At 39.5% G+C, this 22,608-nt stretch overlaps 1 protein-coding gene across 5 annotated transcripts in view; it reads left to right on the plus strand.

Annotated features, from left to right (window-relative positions):
• gria4a (glutamate receptor, ionotropic, AMPA 4a) overlaps positions 1-22,608 on the plus strand; it is a 127,185-nt gene that overhangs the window by 74,871 nt on the left and 29,706 nt on the right. For all 5 annotated transcript variants that reach the window (XM_088078863.1, XM_088078864.1, XM_042486326.2 and 2 more), the window contains exons 11-13: positions 8,536-8,742; positions 10,629-10,844; positions 11,292-11,452. In XM_088078863.1, the coding sequence (XP_087934989.1) occupies positions 8,536-8,742; positions 10,629-10,844; positions 11,292-11,452 (584 nt within the window). The remainder of the gene's footprint in view (positions 1-8,535; positions 8,743-10,628; positions 10,845-11,291; positions 11,453-22,608) is intronic.

Genomic DNA, 22,608 nt, shown 5'->3' on the forward strand with positions numbered 1-22,608 from the left:
AGAGCTCTGCGAGGGATTCTGTGGCCACTGTCAAGATTTTACATTTGGCCGCACAAAATCACCAGACCATCAGACAGCCCTGTTAATTCAGATTCTTTTCACTCCTCTTGAGGACACCAGAAATCACCACTACTTTCCCCGATACACTACTGAAAAAATTATCTCACCAAAATGTCTATTTATTTCTGCATCTTTTGCCTTTTGTTTTCGACAGAGAGTGATACGTGGACAGATCTTTGTGTCAGTAGTGCATCGTGCAGCCCTCACCTCTTGATACCGCTCTTCCTCTATCTTCATCTTTCTGCTCCGTCGCTCTGTAAATCTACTCAGTCATGCTTACTCAGTCAACTTTCCCCTTCTGCATTTCAGTTCCAGTGAGAGCGTTACACCTAAATGGAAAGGTACTGGGGTACTTGTCTGAAGCAGAGAGATCCCCATACTACACTGAAATGATGCCAATTGTTTTAACTTGTCTGTGTTGCAACTTTCACACTAGTATTTTAGCAAAGTGCATTGATGGGAACTGATTGTTAAGCTTGTTGGCATTTGCCTTTAATAGCGTTCACTTACTGCATTGTTACCATAGTCCCTTAGGATATGACAATCTCTTGCTTCTGCTTTGATCTTAGTTGCCCACAGCATACAAAATGCACCTTTACTGATTTATATCTTTGATTGGCTTTAATATTATATTACATTATAAAATATTTCCTGATTTCTAATCAATGAACTTTGCCTTCAAAGGGATAATTTGGCAATTTTCCAATATCTTTGTATTAATGCAATGTGGGTTGTATGTGTAAATGAACTGTGGTAAACGTCCCTCCATCTATTAGTGCCTAGATATCCCTCGTCCCCCCACACCAAACTCCCTACAGACTGCATTACTGCATTTTAGTATTTCCGACCACCCATGTTACTACCGCAGACACAAAGAGTGTAGAAGCAGATCAAGAGACAGACCCACGTCTCTCTATCAAACTTGGACTGAAACCCGATCAAATGGTAAAACTAGACAGTGCTGATAGAAAGACAATCAATATTATGTAACTGCACTGCCTGTTAAACCTAAAATGTTTTCATAAACATATATTCATGCTGTTTTGCTGTAATAGCCAGACTTTGTGAACAGGAAGGGGGCACCATACTGCTTCCTGAACAGTGAAAATGGAGGCCAAATAAAACTCTGATCAAATGGTAAAACTAAGCAGCACTGATGAAATATAAACCAAGATTAAGTTACTTGTATGTGTGCTAGATAATATCCTCGCCTCAAATGTTTTCAGAAACATGTTTTAGTTAACCATTTACTGAAATTTGAGACCTGACCAGCCACCATTGTGTCGTAGGATGAGGTGACCTTATGCCACCCACCAGCGGGAGCATTTATAGGTCTGGTGTGGTGCAGTGGATTCTGATAGTTGCAGGTTTTTTAAATTTTAAGCAAAAGGCAATGGTACAGCCCTTTTCCTCAGTTTTCTGTGGTCATGTAGCACCAATTTCAAAAGTATTTACATCTTTCTACAGCACCCTCTTGATATTGGTGAAATACTTATTTAAATGTATTTTTTATGATGAATAAATTATCACAAGGTGTATCACACAGACCTATAAAAACACTGTACCGTCTACTTACTGTTAAACTTCCAGTGTGTTTATGAATGAAAGGACAATGTTCTTATCCCATGAGGCTCCTTATCAGGATGCAGGGCACTCGTACATAGAGCCAAAGATCAAGAATTGACATTAAGGAGGGACATTATTTATGTAATTGTATAAAATTGGTCAAATTGCATAAACAGAAGACAAAATATGCAAGATTCTGAAAATGTTGGCTTTGGAAGTTCAACCAAAAATAGTGTCTAACAAAAAGTCTTGGAGCTGCTGCTTGACTGGCTGATGGACTGAGGGGGTGATGGTTGACTAGACCCACAACAAGATTTTTTTTTTCGGCTGGCTGGTTAGTTACCTGGTGGATGGAATTACTCGGCAGCTGACTGTCTGTGCTGCTGCTGACTTAGTGTGAAAAGCTTTTAAACTGACTCGGTGACTGACCAACTGCTGCTGTGTCTAACAGACTTGGTCCCTTGTTTACTGGTCGACTGACTGACCGCTCAACTGCCTTGCTCTCTTTATGACTGAATGGCTGCAAGATCATGCTGACTCACTGGCCAGATATGAGACAGAATAGATGATAATGCACTATAATTGCAGTAATTAATGAATGAATGAACCGAATGACCAATTGACTGACTGAAACAGGCTGTGACTAACTGACTCGCCTGGCTTGCTGCTTTGGCGATCTGAGTGGATGGCTCGCAGGCTGATTAAATGTCTCAGTGGTTGGCTAATTTGTTAGGTGCAAGTCTGGAATTTAAATGCTGAACTGGCTCTAATGACTGCACAGTTAGGTGACTGTACAGTTGGATGCCTGTTTTTTTGCTGGCTGGCTAACTGGCTTACATAGCAAGTCCTGTCTGCCTTTTTGGCTCCAGTGTGAAGTGTTTCATGTCTTATCAGCACTAACCATTTGCTTCTACAAAGCTGTTCTCCCTCTTTCGCCCACCCGTTTTCCCTCTTTATGTCTGTCATTTCAGCCCTTCCCCTCTCTTGCTTTCCGCTTCTTTTCCTCTACATTTTTCACATTGTCATATTCTCTCTTTCCCTTTATCTCTCCTTCACACTTTCCCTTTTTCTCTTCTTATCTATCCTCTATTCTCCCCGTAGCTATCTCTGTTTTCATTCTGATCTGCTCCTTCATCTTTCTTCTGTAGTTTCATGCAGCCGACACACCCCACATCCTTCTCTACATCTGCATTTCCTCCTGTTTCTCCTTACCATGGCCTCCCTTTCTTTTCCTTTCAACCTCCCGATCTTTGCTCCTATTTCCCCCTTTTTTCTCCCCTCTTCACACCTTCTTGCCGTACCCCAATTCATGACGCTACATGCAACACCCAAACATGATGCAGAATTCATGCACTATTATCTAGCACACATACAAGCACACAGCACTGGCATTATTACCTTCACACCAAGACAAAAGTGTCTGGGGCAAACTGATAACGAACCTTAAGGAGGCTTAAGAGTGAAATTGTGCTACTGTTGGCAGAGCTCCCACTGCTGTGTGTGTATCTGTGTGTGTGTGTGTGTGTGTGTGTGTGTGTGTGTGTGTGTGTGTGTGTGTGTGTGTGTGTGTGTGTCTGTCTGTTTAGTTGCTTACATGAAACTAATTTAACTCAACAAAGTAGCCCACTCTGATTTTAAACACTTGACCTTCTAACATGATACACCGCATGATTATTTGATGGAGCAGGCAGATGGTCTCTACTCCTTGTTAACACACATTAAGTAAATTATTCTCCTTGAGATTTAATGATTTAAGATGAAAAGTGATGAAAAAAGCCTTCAGACTATCTTCTGATGTGAGACATTCTGCCAAAAATAAGCGCTCCAAATAAATGCATTTAAAGGAATAGTTTGACATTTTGGAAAAATGTGCTTATTTGCTTTCTTACTGAGGATTCAATGACGAGATCAATACTGCTCTCACGTCTGTCCTTTTGATGTAGCTGGAGCCAAGAGTCAATTACCTTAGCTTAGCATGAAGACTGCAAGCAGCAGGAAATAGTTTTGCTCTAAGGTAAATTGAAGAAAACAAATCTGCCTACCAGCTCACTAAATAACATATATGTGAAATAGGCAACCTCTCAGGCAAAAAACAATTAAGTCAATGCAGTTCCTCTAATGGCTACTTGAGGTTGGCTCCACACCATAGTATAGACCCCCATGTGAAATACCCAAATTTACAGCAGAAATAAACATCTTCACAGCTTGGTACAAAACACTTTTGATCCAGCTCATTTTAAAACCTGTGACAGCTTTTACGGGGGAGTTTTTTTAATCTCACCTGTTTAAATTTTATTAAGGCCCAAAGTTGCACATATTTAAGGGCGGAGCCGCTTGAGTGACAGGCTGTCTGCAAGGCTTTGCTTCACTCTATGAGTCACATCTACCCTTCACTCCTCCACAGCTCTACCCTCTCATACAAATATGGTCATTTCTGGCTCCAACAAACCACGATAACAATGGCAGAAATGCTAAACCCATGGCTTCACAATGGGTGTTCACAAACCAGTGGGTGACATCGCAGTAGATACATCCATTATTTATAAGGTCTGTGATTACATCTCAGTTGTTTAATCCCTACGAAAACCAAAGAGGGAGGTGACATCAGGTGTTTCGTGGTGGACTATTTTTTGACCAAGAGTGATGACTTCCTGAAGGGCCAGCTGGTTGCATGCTATGTCACTGAGCCAACAAGACTCCAGTAATTGCACTACTCTAAGCTTATCGCCTCTCTGCTGTAGTATATTTAATGGGCAGATATGAGAGTAGCATCAATCTTGTCATCTGACTCTCAACAAGAAAGCCATTGAACCAAACATTCAGTCTGTTAGTGTAAAAAATTCCTTTGTATCTCTGGATAAAAAAAAGCTTAATTAATTAATTATCTAACAGTGAATGAGATTACTATGAAATGTTGATCCTTTGTGTCCAGTTAATGAACAGATAATAATCTCTGTATAAAGTTTGCCAAAAGTTTCCATTTCAGTGGTTCCAGATTCTTGAATTTGTGTCAGAGTGTATCCAAAACAAGTACTACAGCGCTTTAATCACCATAATCATGTCCATCTGGTCACAACATTATTATCATTCATTCTTCTTCATTCTGCTTGCTTGAAAATGAACTGACCTAAATATTCCCTTATTGACGTTTTCAGGTCTATGCTAGTGTATGCAGTTTGTAGAACATTTCTACTTTAAACTTTGTCTTATTGTTCATATGTACTTATTGTGATATAAGCATGTAGCAAATATTTCAGGCAATATATTATTCCCAAAATAATCCTTTAAGAACATGTTTCCATGCAAACTGCAGCGCCACATTTTTATCAATACTATCTGGTTGGTATCAGGACAATATCACACCAGGTTATGAGTCATTAAGTTTATGATGTAAAACAATAAAAGTTCAAATGAAAAAAGCACAGCAAGGTGATTGTGAAAACTGGAAATTAGATGTTAAATGGTATTTACATACTGGTCCTTTAAAATATGATCTTCAGCTCACATCTTCATTGCTACAGAACAAAGCAATCCTCCTGGCTATGTTTATCTACAACAGGGAATTTACTTGAAACTGTTTTTCTGTTTATTAACATTATGATTCATGTTGAGTCAATGAAATGAGCGCCCAGGGACTTGCTAATGTCCCTGATAATGACATTTTTTGGATAATGTTCTGACATTGAACACAACGGGGCAAATGTTTGTATTTGATGATGATGATATCGATGATAAAAGGGTAAAGTGTCTCATTTGTGTGCTTGGTTTTGGAAGAAATGTGTTTTGTTTTAACAAATCTTGTACTAATGACTGAAGAACGGTTTGTAAGAAATGAGATAAAGCAATGCTCGGGGTATTTTTTTTGTTTTGTTTTAGTGTTTGTTCCTCAACTTTTCAAATGATTATTTGTTTTGTTTTTGTCGCTATTTGTTTAGTCACAAAGAAACAGACATGTACATCGCAAATATTTTTTAAACGTGCTGGAATTGTAGCTTAGCAGTATATTTACAAACTCTCAAACCATTTAACAGAAAAAAATTAAATTAATGATGACTTCACTCTCTGAATTAAAAAATAGGAAGAGTCAACAGTACGCTAACATGCTCACAATGTCAATAATAGCATGTTGATGTTTGGCAGATGTTTACAGTGTTCGCCATATAAGGTAAAGGAATGCTTGAGCCCCCAAATTATTTGTAAATGTTTTTACTCGCCCCGTGTTACGTTGAATTCAGACAGGAAATGTTTTATTGCTTGCCTGTATAAAAACATCAATTGACAAATTTGCACACAACTTGTTCAGTAAATTCAAAGTCTTATTTATTAAATCTTATGCTCATTACTTCCCGAACAGACAGCTCTTTCTGACAGGAAACTGACCTGAAAGTGAAGCTTTTCTGTGCTCTTCAAAGCCAGACAGACACAGTAATTTTATGGACACAGGAGCTGCTGGTCTACCGCTGCCTCTGTCAGTTAGTTTGTTTGTACAATTGTGTGAGAAAAAAAAATTGACTTTGGTGGTTTAGAGTTAGTTTGGATTCAAAAGTCCCACAGTAACACAAAATACCTGATGGAGGCAGCACTAGACCAGCAGCTCCTGTTTTTAGCAATGTAAAATTACTGTTTGAGTCTGGATTTGAAGAGAGCATAGATAAGATTCACTGTAAGTTCAGTTTCTGGTTGGAAAGTGCTGTGTGTGTGAATGCACTGAGCATTCAAATGGATATACGAGACTTGGATTTTACTGCACAAGCTGTGTGAGAGTTTGTAAAGGGATATTTTGATTTAGGTTTGCTGTTGTTAAATGCGGACTCCTAAAACTTGAATTTGCTTGCAAAACAAAGTTTTCTTCACAAATTCAGTGTAAAATGGGTTGAGTATTAGAGGTATATATAAATAGTCATTTGGAGGGGGGAAGTATTTCCTTAAGTGTGTTAGCATGCTAACCTTCTTTAAGACTGAATCATCTTTACATCTGCATACATGTAAGGCCATAGAAATAGCCATATTTTACAGTTTTTTCAGTCATGCACAAGTACACAAGTAAACCAGTTTATTTCAAGTTCTTTGTTTACTGAAAAGAAACATGATTGATTTATAAATCTAGTTTCCCTTTGTAGGTTTTATTTGTATAGTTCATTTTTCATTGTTAGATTTTTAGACTTTGCCTGCCTTCCTTTGATCTAGACTTACTTGCAATGTAAATCAGTTTCCCGGATTGCAGATCATTCTCTCCAAATCTGTGTCGGAGTGATTTTACTACTCATTTGACCCCTTTTAAAACATCTCAGCCTTAAATCCTCTGATTAAACTGTACTTGTTTTCAACATGAATCAATTTCCTGGATGACGAATTGAATCCAAAATATGTTATCATCTTTTATTGTGTTTTATGATCTTCATAAACCGTCTCATGGCTTGGGAGTGTTGAATGTTATAAAAGCCTGTCTGATTAATTAGATGAGATTAGTCTTTGATTAAAAAGGGTTTGATAGCATTTTAATAGGCTTGGTTTCAGTTGGATTACAGGGTGAGCAGCCTCAGGCATAATACCATAACTCACTGCTCCTGATGGATGCGCTGTCACTCAGAAGACTGTGTGTGCGTTTCTTTTCTCTGTGGATATCCTACGTAGGTGTTGTGAATATGTGTGTGTGCTTCTTTGTGACCGTGTTTGTGTGTGCATCACTCCTAGTACATCCACCATCTCACTAGACGACATTAAATTCCCACCCTGCTTTCATCTTTGTTTACTGCATGCACAGAAATCATGCCACCTCTTACGACACATTACCAAAGCAGCAGTCTCCCTCTCTTTTTCTTCTCTTTCCCTGTATTTTTCCTCTCTCTTTTACATTTCTCTCCTCTCAGCATTAGTGTTGCACTGAGTCAGGTGCAGGTCCCAGCGGGGGCTTGTAGAGTCAGATGAAGGCATAAAACGAGGCACTAGAAATAGGAAACACAAGATTAAAAATGCCTCAGTGATGGCTTAAAAAAAATACACCTCTAATATTTTCCCCATTTTTATTAATCACATTTTTGTTTTGTTTTTTTTAAATATTTTTATTAAGTTTTGGGTGGCTGCCGTATTTTCGTGACAAGATGGTTTGTCTGTAAGATTTTTAGATCTACCAGCTCAGTTGCCAGACAAGAAAGATGGGATTTTACATTTCTGCAAACCACAGATATGTTACATTTCTATGTTTCATGCATATTATATCATTGTTTCTAAAGTAACTTAGTTTTGAGTACGATAAACAAAACTGGTTGTTTTTTACCGAGACATACAGGGTTTCCAGTCAAAATTGTTGCATTCAAACTGAGTATTTTAAGCCAAAACATGATCTTTTCCCAACCAGAACCAGGTAGTTTGAGTGCCTAAACAAAACTACATGTTGCTGGTACATAATAGTGACAAATGTTACATATCTGGGTTTACAGAAATGTGCAATGTCAACTTTTATTGTGGCGATTTGATTGAAATCATCATAAAAATGTTAGTGACTTTCAGTTTACCTTCCCTGTCTTAAATATACAGTTAAATCCATCTCATAATAATGGTGTGCATACATTTCAGAGTCTTAATGTTATGAAGCTGGTTTCCAGTTTAATTTGTCAAACCAAAATTGAATTCTGTCTGCTACATTGTGATGGTATATTTTATAGAGCAGAGCCCTTTGTAAAAACTAATATAAGTTGATTCTGAAAATCTATGTACCTATACTTTTTTTAGCAGGAATAATTTTCCTTGGTGTCATTTTTCTTTGTGCAGTATGTATTTTCTCCCCTCTACAATGTTTACAACCTGCTGGCTGTTCTTGATGAGTTTTCATTTTCCTTCCTGTAATAATTGCTACTGTCATGTTCCCGCAAACAGTTGTGTCTTTCTCCTCCTATGCTGGTTTTGTAGGAGGGTCCCTATGTGATGCTGAAGAAGAACTGGGAACTCTATGAAGGCAACGACCAGTATGAGGGATACTGTGTGGACTTGGCCTCTGAGATTGCCAAACACATTGGAATCAAATACAAGATCTCCATCGTACCGGATGGGAAGTATGGAGCCAGAGATCCAGAGACGAAGATATGGAACGGCATGGTGGGAGAGCTTGTATATGGGGTAAGTTTAAAATGTTTTGAGCTTACTATAATGTCTCATCTCTGGTCTCTCTTTCTGCATCTTTTCTTAAATATACTGTAGCGAGCATCAGACAGCGAGCTGTGATGTAATAAGTGGTCCCATCTCAACACATTACATAGTGTATATTTCTGGTATATGTCCCATAGAGTTTAAGACCTCACACTTGACACTGCACTCCCTGGGCCCTCCGCGATACACGGATGTATCTATTTTCATACATAAAAGTGGTATAAATGAGCCTTTACAGATTAATCAGTTAATTTATTTATTTGACATAGTACCTCATAATTATTGAGGCCAATTTATTTCATGAGTGTGCTGCAAACCTCGTTTCAATTTAATGCAGTATACTACTTTTAGCATCAAAGGTTCAAATACCTCAGAAGGACAATGCAGGGTACTATATACACAGGGTAGGAGAGTAAAACATGTTAAACTTACAGTGTACTGTTCTGTAATCTAATACAACATTACAAATTATGACATCAGAAAAACTATGTTGAATCGACATTCCCCTGGCACAGAGTTAACATAACTTCAACATTATGATCTTATTATACTGCAAGATTGTTACAATGCATTCTATGTACTCCTGCTGCTATTATGACCCCTTCGCAGGCCACCACGCAGCAGCTGAGGAATGCTCAAAATAACGCTCATGCTGCACATAAACTTGTCTCAAGCTCTGCATCTCTTTAGTTACCATGTCATTTTCCTGCAGAGCTGGAAAAATGCTGCGTCTGTTGCTAAGGTTCACTTATTTCTTGTGAATTTAGCAAGTCGGCTAATTATGCCGTTGACGCCTATGCACAGTCTCAGATATCACATTGGCGTCTTGATGCAAACTTTATCAGCATGCAGGAGACAATGCCAGTCGTCACTTTACGGAAGAGTGAAAGTGGAGACGTTTGCTGCAGAACGGCAACAGAATTAATTATCCTCCAGAAACCATATAGTGGAAGGTGACACAGCGGAACCGCTGCGTTGACTAATCAGGTTTGATTTGTTCCAAATACTTTCAGTCATTTCTGATGACTCTTCTGCCATGTAGAGAAGTCCTCTATGTTATGGCTTTATGTCCTTCCTGTTCATCTTTGTGACTTTCTTCTCCTTTCCTTTTTATGTTGCATCACCTGCTTTCTTCCTCTAATTTATTTCATTTCCCTGTCTGAATTGCATTTTGAGTTTTTGATATTCCTCTGCCCTCTCATCCCCTGTTCTGTTTCCATATCACTTCTGACTTCCTTGTCTTTCTTTTGCTGTCTATTCACCTCACATTGTAACATCCTCACTCCTGGCAGCAAAGGAACACTTGTCATTTGATATGCTGTTATTGCAGCCTCTTTCTCAGTTAAGACTGCAGACGTTGTTTAGACACACGCCGCTCCTCAGAAACAGATACTCAGTGTGCTGAATGAATAATGTTTTTGACTACAGATTTTGCGTGTGCGTGCACATGCATGTAAATGTGTGTGAGACCTTGCAGACTTATTTATATTCTGCCAGTGCCACTTTCATGCCTACATATGAATTACTCCTCTGTCATTCTGCTGGTTTTCCCTCTATCTTCCCTGTCTCCTTCAACTCTTTTTCCTCCCATGTCTCTCTCTTTGCCTTGCTTATTTCTTTTACTCCCATCCTTATGTTGCTTCTGCTTCAAACTCTTAAGATATTTTACTGTGCTTTTCTACTTCACCTGCCCCTTGTGTTTCAGTTTTTATTTCTCCTTCCTTTATCTTTGCCCCCTGCAGAAAAAGGAGCTCACAATGAATTTCTGCTCTCCATCACTCTCCTGCTCTACATGAAGTGTCTGCACATTAACTACCTCCAAACTAAACACTATTCTCCCCGACCTCTCTTTATAGAAAGCAGAAATTGCTGTGGCCCCACTGACCATCACTCTAGTGAGAGAGGAGGTGATCGACTTCTCCAAGCCCTTTATGTCTCTGGGAATCTCCATCATGATCAAGAAGCCCCAGAAGTCTAAACCAGGTGTTTTCTCTTTCCTGGACCCGCTGGCCTACGAGATCTGGATGTGTATAGTGTTCGCTTACATTGGAGTCAGTGTTGTGCTGTTTTTGGTGAGTGTCAGCACTTGAGTTGGATTGCAGGGCTATAGCAGTTTGAGGAATTTTTAAAGCTTTAGGGATGAAAGAACAGATCTCTTATTTGGCTCACAAGCTAAAAATATTTCTCAACTAGTGGGCTACAGCACATGGTGCTTTTTGGCCATGTAGATCCTTTTTGGACGAATTTCCTGCTGATCAGAAGTCCATTTTGTCAATTTTAATGATATAGATAGACTTCTTTTCTTGGCAGTTTTTACTGGATGAACTATTTGTGATGGTAATAGATACTTAAAGATGTCCTAAATAGACAGTACACAATTATCCTTCGACTCATTTGCCTTAGTCTGTATTACAATAAATTTTGTTGTTATGTATTTTTTTGATCTACCTGTAGTTCTCTTTCTGTCTTCATATGCCTCTAAATAATCTATACACTTATTATTTCCCTCTGTGGCTCAGGTGAGTCGCTTCAGTCCATATGAATGGCATGCAGAGGAACCGGAGGAGGGCACAACAGAGCTGGGCCCCACCGACCAACCTCCCAATGAGTTTGGTATCTTCAACTCCCTCTGGTTCTCACTGGGAGCCTTCATGCAACAGGGCTGCGACATCTCACCACGGTAAGGGCGGGAAATAGTGTGTGTGAGACAAACAGAGCGCATTTGTGCCTCAGACTGAGTAAGAGATAGTATTGAGTCTGTACACAGAATGTGTTCATGACAGAGTCTGTGTGGGCTGGGGATAGCGTGTGTGTCTGTCTAACTGTCTGTAATGTTAGAGTGCTTTGGTATTAGGCTGTGGTGATTCAGACTGTTGACAATGTGAATCACCTCTCTTAGCACTTTCCTGGCTTTCACTGAACTGGACTGCTTCTCTAGGACAGTGTGCTACAGAAATACACACATAGAGACACAAACATGCAGAAAAAGGCGGAAGTGAGAGGAGAAAACACCTGCACACAGTCCAGCGGTCATGTCCATATGGGTGTGCTGTGGTGGGAGATTTAGCAGTTTGCTAGATGTGTATGAATATTTAATACACCACTGAAGAGGCAGAGTCCAGCTGTATTTTTAGAATATTTATAAGAATATGGCATTTTATTATTGATAACCTGAGAATGCAGTTTAGTGAAATATTCATGGCCATCATCCTCTGGACCTTTGGGGAGCAAATCTAAGGAGAGAAGCAGATAGAAGAGAGTGATAGACGATGAGCTGATAGAAGGAAAAGGTGTTAGCGGCTGAGCAAAATGTGTGTGCTGAAGAGAATAATATGAACTTTTAGCAGAGATGTAAATGGACTCTTCTCACTTTGTCATAGACATGGAGTCGGAGTGATCAGCGGTTTGAATTATGCTGTAATACAAAGGCAAAGTTACAAATTCAGGTTCACTTTAAACACCTCTTCAGATAAGTATTCAGATCCTTTACTTAAGTTAAAGTACTAATACCACACTGTAACATTATTCTGTCAGAGGTTCTGCATTGAAAATGTCACATAACTAAAAGTACAGTCATGAAAATGTATTTAAGTCCTAAAGGTCCCATATCATGCTTATTTTCAGGTCCATACTTGTATTTTTGGTTTCCACTAGAATCTGTTTACATACTTCACTTTTAAAAAAACTCATTACTTTTCCTCATACTATAAGTCTGAACACACTTGTATTCCCCCTCTGTCTGAAATACTCCAGTTTTGCTACCGTCCCTTTAAGCCCTCCCTCTTGAAAAAGCCCAGCCTGCTCTGATTGGTCTCTGTTTCCAGGTCTCCCAGGTCTGCGCTGTCATTGCAGCCAGGGAATAACTAATGCCACTGCAGCGTCACTTTCCATCTTTTATATAGTATAGTTGTGACATCACAACTTTGCAGAAGTCCTGACGGGTCGTTAAAAACAGCGTCTGAATACGGACTGTGTGCATTTCTGTGCAGTATTTATGTAGCATCTATACCGGCTTTATAACAACAGAAAAAAAGACTTAAAAATCTGACTTTTCATAATATTGGGCTTTTAAAACCAATCTAATGAATCCCAAATAATTAAAAGAAAAGCAAACAAGTCTTCATTAAAAAGCTCCCCAAAGCTCGAGCCAAGAAACATTTTTACATGAAAAAAAAAAGACTGATTATTAAAATAGCTGCCATTTAATTTGTTGATCAACCAATTTTCTCATTTTTTTCTGCACTTGTATATTTTTCATATAGGTTTTTGTGCAAAAATACTAATGTGTAAAGGAAAAAGTATAGCGACTTAAGTTATCAAAATTGTATTTGAGTGAAAAATGCAATCTTTCCCTCTGAAGTGTAGTAATATGGAAGTAGAAATGGGCATGACATATATAAAAAAAAATCCAATAAAATAAATGTTCCTCAGATTTGTACTTAAGTAAAGTACTTCAGTGCACACGGATATGTTTTTTATTCTTATATTCCACACATGATCATGTGTGACATGTTGTTCGTCCTGACTTTGGTAGCAATCTTAGTGAGAAGCAGCCACTGCTGTGATGTTTTGCCCTTTGTGTGGGCATGGACATGTTAGAATGATCAACACATTCCACTGGAGCTTCCTTTATTTCACTAACTTTCCATTTGTTCCAAACAAAGTGTTGTTATTGCCCTCATAAATATTAAAAGCTTTTACGCTAAATCACATCACCGCCTGTGCAGCAGGAAATAGGGTTTATTTTGTGGGTGAATACGAAATGTTCAGTGTTGAATATGATGAATATATATGAAAAGGTTGTTCATTTTTTTAACCCCAGAAATCCCTTCTCGATATTAACTTGAACTGAATGTCCAGGCTCACTGATATATTATCTTAAACAATCATTTTCTCATCTCAAAGACTTTTTCTCTGCTTTTAAACCAAGTTTAAAACCCAGTATCTCTCAAACATTTCTCCTGCATTTCCCATTAGCATTACACTTTTGGGAAAAAGGAAAAAAGTTCTTCACTGGTTGGCCAAACTTCACTTTCTTTCTGTTCCTCTTTTGCTCCTCTGCCCCTCTCTTTCGCTCTTTCATCCATCTCTTTCACGCTCTCTCTTTTGCTTCCTCCCCTGCTCCCCGACACCTGTCGTCTCCCACTCCTCCCAACTATACTGTGACTGACAGGCCAATTCGAGCCCCAACACACAAAATGGAAAACACTGACACTAGCTGCATGCACACACACATGCACAGACACACGCACTTAACTTAAACACACATGCAGAAAAAACACTCGCTGTGCAGTTTCACAACAATCCGACATGCACATGCAGACCCCTCCATCACTTGCAGGACTTGTTATCGATGTGTGTGCATAAGCCACAGCTGTCATAGCGATAATGTGATACTTAACATGAAGCCAGTGTTCGTCATATCAAATCACCCGACCCCGTCACTTCTAATACACCACAACTTCTCTATAGGCTAAGATTAGTGCATTGCTAAGTGCCTAATTATATTCATAGAATGAGAAATATGTCACTTATGCACTTTGTCTTCATAGTTTCAAGGAGATTTCAATGCCAACTTAAGTCTGAGATGTCTTTCTCATAAAGGCAGCTCATAAACTGATGATCTATCATGTAAATTCACGGTGATGTCTAATGTATCATCACGATGTCAGTCTCATGAGACAAACCATATTGCAACGACTGGAACTACAGCTGTTTTTAGTGGTGTGGCTCAGCTCCCGCGATGATCAGAGAGCAAATTGATGGAAACATGCTGCAGATTTGGATTGGGATATGCAACCCCCTGGTGGGAACAGAACAGAGCTTTGGAGAAGCACATCTCGTAATTGTATTATTGACAGTATGGGGACTGTTTTACTGTTTCCTAATGAGGAGGAGGCTGAGGAGGGGTAAAGGCAGTGAAAGAACAGCACATGACAATGGTTTCAAAAGACTGACTCCAAACCACAGATTTATTAAAACCCACTCACTAATGCTTTTTTTCCAATAGTATTGTACCTATGGCTGTAATATATAATTTATTATATCAATGTATTTAATGACAATGTGAAAACAATATGATAACGTGAAATGTGTTTCTTGTAATTATGAACAGGCAGAGAATTATCATCTGAATCTTTAGCTCCCCATAGCTTTATAGCTGTCAGGAGCTCTAGCTAAAGAATTTCAGCTCACTGTTAAGCCATCCGACCTGCATTTCACTGTTTCGGTTGACTTTCACCACTCTTACAGCGCCATTTTCAGTTGTGGCATGCAGTTTTAAGTCAATGATAAACCCAGTGGAGCATCCAGCAGCTAAAGAGCCAGATATTTCCAGTTGACCAAAATCAAAGCTATTGTAAAAGAGGGAATGTTGGACTTAAAAACACTCCAAATGAATGATAATGTTGAACTGTCATAACTGCATATGTAAATAAACAACTGTTTGCTAGTAAGTCTGCCATAACAACTTGAAAGATGATAAAATGTCAAAGTTGCACTTAAAATGTCTCTACTGTCCCCAAGTGGCCAAAAAGAGTCAGTTAGTGCAGGTTTAATTATGCTGCATGATGGTTGTAGCAGAGACCAGTGTTGTGGTACTTTTCGAAGGTTTCGGTTGTGTCTCGGTCTCAGACAAAGAGGACTTGGGATTTTATTTCAAGATTGGTCATGACCACTACTGTAGGGGAATCTCTAAATTACCTGTGAAAAACGGAATGTTGAGTAAAGATGGATAAGTTGTATCAGCATACAGTAAATGGCTCAGTATGTTTGAAAGAAGGTGTTAATACATGGTGTCATTTAACCACGAGTAAAGGCAAAAGTGTTTTCAGTTAAAGCTAGATTTCCAGTTCAGAAAGTTAGAAAAGTTGATGTATTCAGCCTAGCCAATTTCAGGAGTAGAGCTCTTCAGCAGTGTTATAAATAAGCTAATAAGCACGTTGTTTGAAGCACTCATATGCCCCAAGGCCATGCAGCATAAAATAGTGCCACAGTATTTATGTGAGCTACCTAGTTGCTAGTTGTTATCCTAGTTATAAGTGATTGTCATTATTGATAACCATCCAGATGATCTGGCATGACTAAAGCTTCCTGCCTGAGCAACAACACTTGTCAATGTTTCTCACAGGTTCTGAGGTAAACATAAACAAGACAGTGGAGTGGGGTGAAGCATTGCTCCATTTGAGTCACGCTACTACACTCACATATTACACACTCCACTCTTTGCAACACATACCCACCATACTCTTCTATTTAATCTGTCACGCTCTGCTCACTCTTTTGTTCTGCCAAAGCTGCTACTGCTACACCGCTCACAGTGAGCATCACTGCATCATCGCCATCCTCATCATCAGCTGCATTCACCTGTAGCTGCAGTAAGAAGTGAGCTACTCCCTAATCTTTCTGCAAGTGGTCTTAAGTGTATGGTGCAGGGAGTGATGAGTGACTTGCTTAGACGTCAAACATGCACTGTACCTTGTGCCCTCCTGAACTGACTGAGTGAAATGCAAATTAATGATGCAGTTCAGGATTATGCAAGAAGTAGACAGATAATCAGACATAATGGTAGAAGAGAGAAATTAATTTGTTCATCAGAATCATTGATGAAGAGATGATATAACTCTGCAGACCAAGCTTTCTGCCATAAAACCATGTGATGGATGAGCCTTCACTGTGACACTGGCTCTGCAGCGACGCTGGCTCATGTCCTTAGAAAAGGAGACGTGTCTTGCACATCATCATGTCATATCATTTTTCTATCCCCTCAGTACATATCCTTTAGTCTCCCATCCTCATGTTCACCTTTAAAGGCAGACAAAGTCATAATGCTAACTTCAGTCACGGCTTACAGCAGAAGTGTGCTACAGCTACAACAAAGACAGATATTATCATATAATAAGATGTATTCCTACTTCCAACTTTCATCCAAAAAGAAACATCCAAAATGTAACATTTACTTTTAGAACTACATTAAAGATATAGCACAACATATCTTATTCACACTTAGTTTATCAGCTCCTCTATGAGCTGCAAAGCAATGTCTGTAAATAACACACTGAGCAAATTACTCATAAAGGAGAGTATATAATAGAATTGGAAAACTTTTGTATGCCTCTATGCTGGCATCAGCAACGGCCGGAGGCATCATGTTTTTATATTGTCCGTCCATTCCATTCCTGTGAACACAACAACTCAGAACTGCTTAGAGGGAATTTCTCCTAATTTGGCACAAACTTCCACTTACACTCAGCAATAAACTGAGTAGATTTTAGTTTTCAAAGGTCAAGGTCACTGTAACCTTATGTCCATCTATTCTTTGTGAACATTATAACTGATGATGCACCAACTTTTCAGAATTTGTAGCCTCTTTGAAGTGACTTCCGTATTTGAAGCATTGTCTGTTGTCATGGCTACATACGAGTCTGGACAGACACAGATGTAAACGGCAACTTGACTTGTTAGCATAGGCATACAACTGCAAGGCATTGATTTCAGCTTGCTAATGTCTCTATGCTCAGCCAGTTTCATTAACAGGTCCACAGGATTTCAATTACAGAGAGTAACACTCTTCAGTGTTGTGTTGATCAGGTGTCATTTTTCACAGAAATGTGTGCAAGTGGAGCTTTAGTTTCTGCATGCGTCAGTAATCAAGTAATTTCTTTAAAAGCACTTTATAAGCTGGAAATGGTGATGAAGTGAATTATATTAAAAGTTGTTGGAGTGTTGTGACACAAAACTGCTGAATTGATACTATATGAGTTTGAATGCAATATGAACAATTTTGTTTTAGTTATTTAATGAGTCCTTTGACAGACTGTTGACCTGCAGTTTTTACAGTGCTAACTGAGAAAAAATCTCTACCCAAAAAAAAAAAATCTAAACAAACTGTAAGAAAGATAGAAAACAGATGTACTGTACACATGACATTCTCTACAGTGTTTTCCTTCATGGAGTTGTTACTTTTTCTGTCTTACATCTGTCGGCCCCCACCATGGATTTTCATTTATGGTGTCATCCATTTTATCCATCCTTCTACTTGTATCGTCAGTGGGAATTCAGCAGGGATCAGTCCTGAGGTTGACAGAGACTGTGGAGCTGGGAATAAAGAGAAGAAAGCATAGGAAGAATTTTTTTTACAAACTGTTTTTTCTGCGTGTGTGTGTGTGAGTGCGTGTGTGTATGTATGTTTGCAGTCTGGTTATCGTTGGCTATTTACACTATATGTGTATTTGTATTGCATCGCTTATGTGTTAAATGTGTTGTCTTGCAACCTTTATGAGCATCTGTCTGCCAACTGCTCTCCATGTGTTACACGCCAGTTGTTTGACTTCATATACTGACCGTACGTGTGCAAGACTGTGTGGGTTGTATATTGTGTTTTGAGCTGCCATAGTAGGTCCATTGGTATTCAGTGTGGGTCCCTCTCTCCCTGCTGCAGTCATCTCTGCAGTCTGGGAGACACAGTATAACACACACTCCTATTCAATTCTCCCACTTTCTCTCTCCTCTTTCTTCATCTATTCATCATATTTTCATTTTTTTTTCTTTCCCACAGCCTGCATCTGCTTTGTTTTGCTCTTTACCTTAGTGCCTGTTCCTGCTGTTTTGTTGTTTAATAATCACCGAAGTTAATTGATATTTTCACAGCTCAAAATTTCAGCATATGTGTGTGGTGGCATTTCTGTGTGCTCATGAGAGACTTTTTTTTTCTTTGTGACACAGACATTCTCAGTTTTTTGTGCAAGCATGCCAACTTGTGTTTCCTTCACCTTTCTGATCAAGCACAAGGTAACGGCTGTTGTGAATGCATGCGCACGCACTCACACGCATCATAAGAGTGACCTTGAGGTGGCATTTGTACCACACACACACCCGCCAACCCTCAGCCCAGGCTTTTGGGTTTGTGCGGTGATTGGCCCGGTCATCTTGTGCAGGGTGGCAACAAAGTGATGGACAGTTAGGTGATGGGAGTGGAATTTTTAAAAAGTGGAAATGAATAAATAGCTGACAAAAGTGGCAGGTTGTACATTTAGGAAGACCCAAAGCAAATGCAGGAGAGGGAGAGAGAGGAAAACGGATCACCAGTGAACATCTCAGAGGGATTGGATCTGTCCCCGTCAATAAACATCTGAAATTACAGCTCTTTTCTGTGTGTGTGGGCGTGCATGTGTGTCTGCTGCTGGTTGAGGACAGTTGTGCAATTCTGGCTCTGCTTGTGTGTGTGTCATGTGTAAGTATTGAGCAAATGGCCGTGGGTGTGTTGAATTCTTAATGATAGCAACAGATCCAGCTAATGGTTCGACTAACTACAGTGGAGCGCTGAAGCTTTCTGACTAATTAATGATCTCAAGGTCACTGATTAGAACCCAGTTGCACCCACTGACTGTGTTTATGAATTTCACCAGTAATAGTTTTTATAAATCATGTGAATAATCTTCTCTCTAGGTGTCTCGTATCTGTTTGGCTCCACTGATATGATCCTTGTTATTATTTTATTTTATCATGCCTTCATTATCTGCCTGCTGCACCTAATCTTTTATCTATTCATCAGATTTTTTTCATTTGTGTCTGTTTGCCTTTGCACCCTTTATTCTGTCGCCATGGTCCACTGTACAGTTTTTCTGCCCATTTCAGTCTGTCAGTGGACCTGCTTTATGTGACACCTGTAGTCCATGTAAAGCTGAGTATACACTCAACGATTTGAGCCTGTTTGTGACCTGATTTTTGGGTTTCACAATTCATTTTAGAGTCGGACTGAAATTCAGCTTTGTCAGGTGTCATTTGCTGTGGAGTGTACAGGAGGGAGCGAGGACTGCTCATGGCCAAATCAACTGCTCCCAGCCGTCAGACATTCAGATGTATTTCTGATATGTCAGACATTTTGGTCAGCCACTGTCCGGCTCAGGCATAGTTAATGCAGAGTCACGAGTCGGTTCCCCAAGGTGCCTTTTTTCCTCACTCAGGTTAGTTGTACATTGTGGCCTTTACCAATGAGCCAGTTGTCATTCCAATGTTGTCAAATACCGCTGCTTTTGCAGTGCTTTCAGTGTAAGATACCGACACCAAAAGCCACCTTTTGCATCTGCATGTTACGCTGCTGGATAGCATCAGCTGAGAATGTAGACAGACAGAGCTCTTTGTGATGTTGTTATTCGCCGGACGACACCTGCTGCATCAGCATGGTACAAGGACGGTTGGCATCATTTTACGCGGTCGGACAGAACCTGTCATGTCCACAACGCTGCTGCTAACGACGTAATATAGGGAGCATGAAGGTCCATATAGGTCAGGGGAGAGGGGCAATGAAAGGATTCAACAAACCAAGGACTTTCATGTGGGAGTCCGATGTTCGCTTGCTGTTTGAATGTGATTTTTTTCCCCTACACCTTACCCTGTGCCTCTTTTGCATAATCCTAACCATCTGTGCCAGCATGCACGTGTGTTGACATCCCGGCATTGGTTGCCATGTGCTTGTGTTGTCTGAATGTCACCACGTGCAGCACCATCCCACCCATTTGTTGACATCATGGTAGCAGCTTCCCAGAATGTCAGTAGCATGCAGAAAGATACCTAGAGCATAATGTGTGGATGCGGAAGTTCACTGTGAAGCAGCAGTATGTGACGACTTGGGATGAGAACGTGTTGGTGCTGCTTGTTTGTGTGTGTTTGTGTATGTATGAGAGAGAGAGTGTGAGCACATAAATCATGAGCTTTGGCTTTCCATTGCAGATGATTTACTCATCCAGTGAGAGTTAGGATTAAACAACAACATTTCTACAATGGGCTCAAATCTTTTAGTGTATACCCGGCCTAAATAAAAGACAGATGACAAGAATTTGAAATGCTTGTCTTTTATTTCTATCTGCATTTGTCTGTCTGTAATCAAATATTCATGCCTCACATTCCCAAAACAATGGATCACACTAATAACAGTCAGACTCAACAGTTGTTAACATGTCTGTCACCATACCTTGACAAAATGTGTCTTGTTCGCACCCCAATTGGATTGTATTTCCCCTTTTGGCATGTCTTAACGAACTGAGTTTTTAACAAGCTCACAATTTGCATAATCAAATGTAACACATGTCACCTGTGATGTGTTAAGTCTCTAAAGTTGTTTGCAAATTTCAGTTCATAATCTGTCTTAGAAAGCTAGCATTTGTGGGGGGTAAAAGGCTTTTTTTGTAAAACTTTTCATTTTGTTATTTTTCGTGCCTTTAAGTCTGCTTATATTGGTGTGAGTGGATTTGTCTGCATCATTCCGCTTGAGTACTTAAATATGTTTGTGCATAGGCACGTATTTCTGTGTGTGCTTGAGTGTGTTTGTGTGCTCTTGTTACGGCAATTACATTAACAGGTTTTCCTTCCCAGATGATTGTGATTACTGTCATACACGTAAGCAGCCAAACAGCATAATCTGAGGAAATAAGTTGATGATTGAACTACGGGGAAAATCTTTGTCTTCTATTAGTCCTCATAAGAGGGAAAACAAAACACACATGCAATATCACGTGCTCACACACACACACACACACACACACACACACAGGCCTTCTCTTCTGTAAGGTGAGAAAATTCAGATGCAGTGGATAAAAGGAAACTGTATAGCTTAGAACTGTGTGTGTGTGTGTGTGTGTGTGTGTGTGTGTGTGTGTGTGTGTGTGTGTAAGAGAGAGAGAAGAGAGAGAGAAACAGCATGCCATTAATCTTTCACACAGAGGATTGGGGAGGCAATCTGTTGGCCATCATAGATGATACATGACCCGCCATAGAATGATTCGCCTGTTGCATACCAACACTCATGACACAACTACACACAAAAAGGCAACACACACATTCCCACTGCCACAAACACGCTTGCATGCTGACATGTCACATAAAGAATAAAGGAGGTCACTTCAAAAGCTCACCCATGTACACCAAAATGCACTCATAACAGGGGTGAAATATATGTGCGCATATGGTATGCACACATGCACAGTCTCACACAGTCTCATTTGATTCGAGCATGCTCCATCAACCTCCAGAAGGTAAACACCTTCTCCAAATTCGCTCCAAGGCCAAACAGTGGTGAATACCTCCTTCTCTCTTTTTTCATTCACACAGACTCGCACACACACAAATAAATTAAGTTTAGAAAGACACGCTGTTCATCATGTTGTCCTTAACCAATCTGTTTTTCTGTCCTCTGTTGGGTGGTTGTCTTTCATGCCCCCTGAAAAACAGAACCATTTTAGATGTCTTCAGTTGCAAACTCCTATCAGCCACATACAATGCAGTCTCCCATGATGATGTGATATGGTAACTCCACTGGCTTTGTTTACACTGTGATTTATTCGAAATCAGTAAATCAGCATCAGTTTTTGCTCTGAAACCTTTGCCTGAGCTTAAGTAGATATGATAGAGGAAGGGTGTCAAGGGTAATTTATTTCCAGTTACAGCCTGATGTTATCATGTTACTATCTTCAATGAATGAGATAGAAAAAAAATGAGCCATAAGCATACACCTGCTGCAGATAAATTTATAGCCCTTAGAAATTTATTTGTTAAGCACATAGCCAGCCTAGCTGCCAAAAGAAAGTGTTGGCATTGTATGTTTCTACAAACCACAGATAAATTATATTTTTACATTTCAAACATATCTTTTTAACATTTCTAAAATATTGATTGATCTGATTTTATAGTATCTTAAAGTGGGACCTAGTTGAGAAACACAAGCTGCAGTACACTGTTCAAGAGCAACAAGCAACAAGATCAGTTGCGAGACATTGCTGCATTTCCAGTGGCAATTGTGGCATCAAAACCGGGTATTTAAGCCACAACATGATGTTTTCC

Source organism: Plectropomus leopardus, chromosome 6, assembly GCF_026936395.1.
Source record: "Plectropomus leopardus strain MGB_pleo_1.0 chromosome 6, ASM2693639v1, whole genome shotgun sequence".
NCBI lineage: Eukaryota > Metazoa > Chordata > Actinopteri > Perciformes > Serranidae > Plectropomus > Plectropomus leopardus.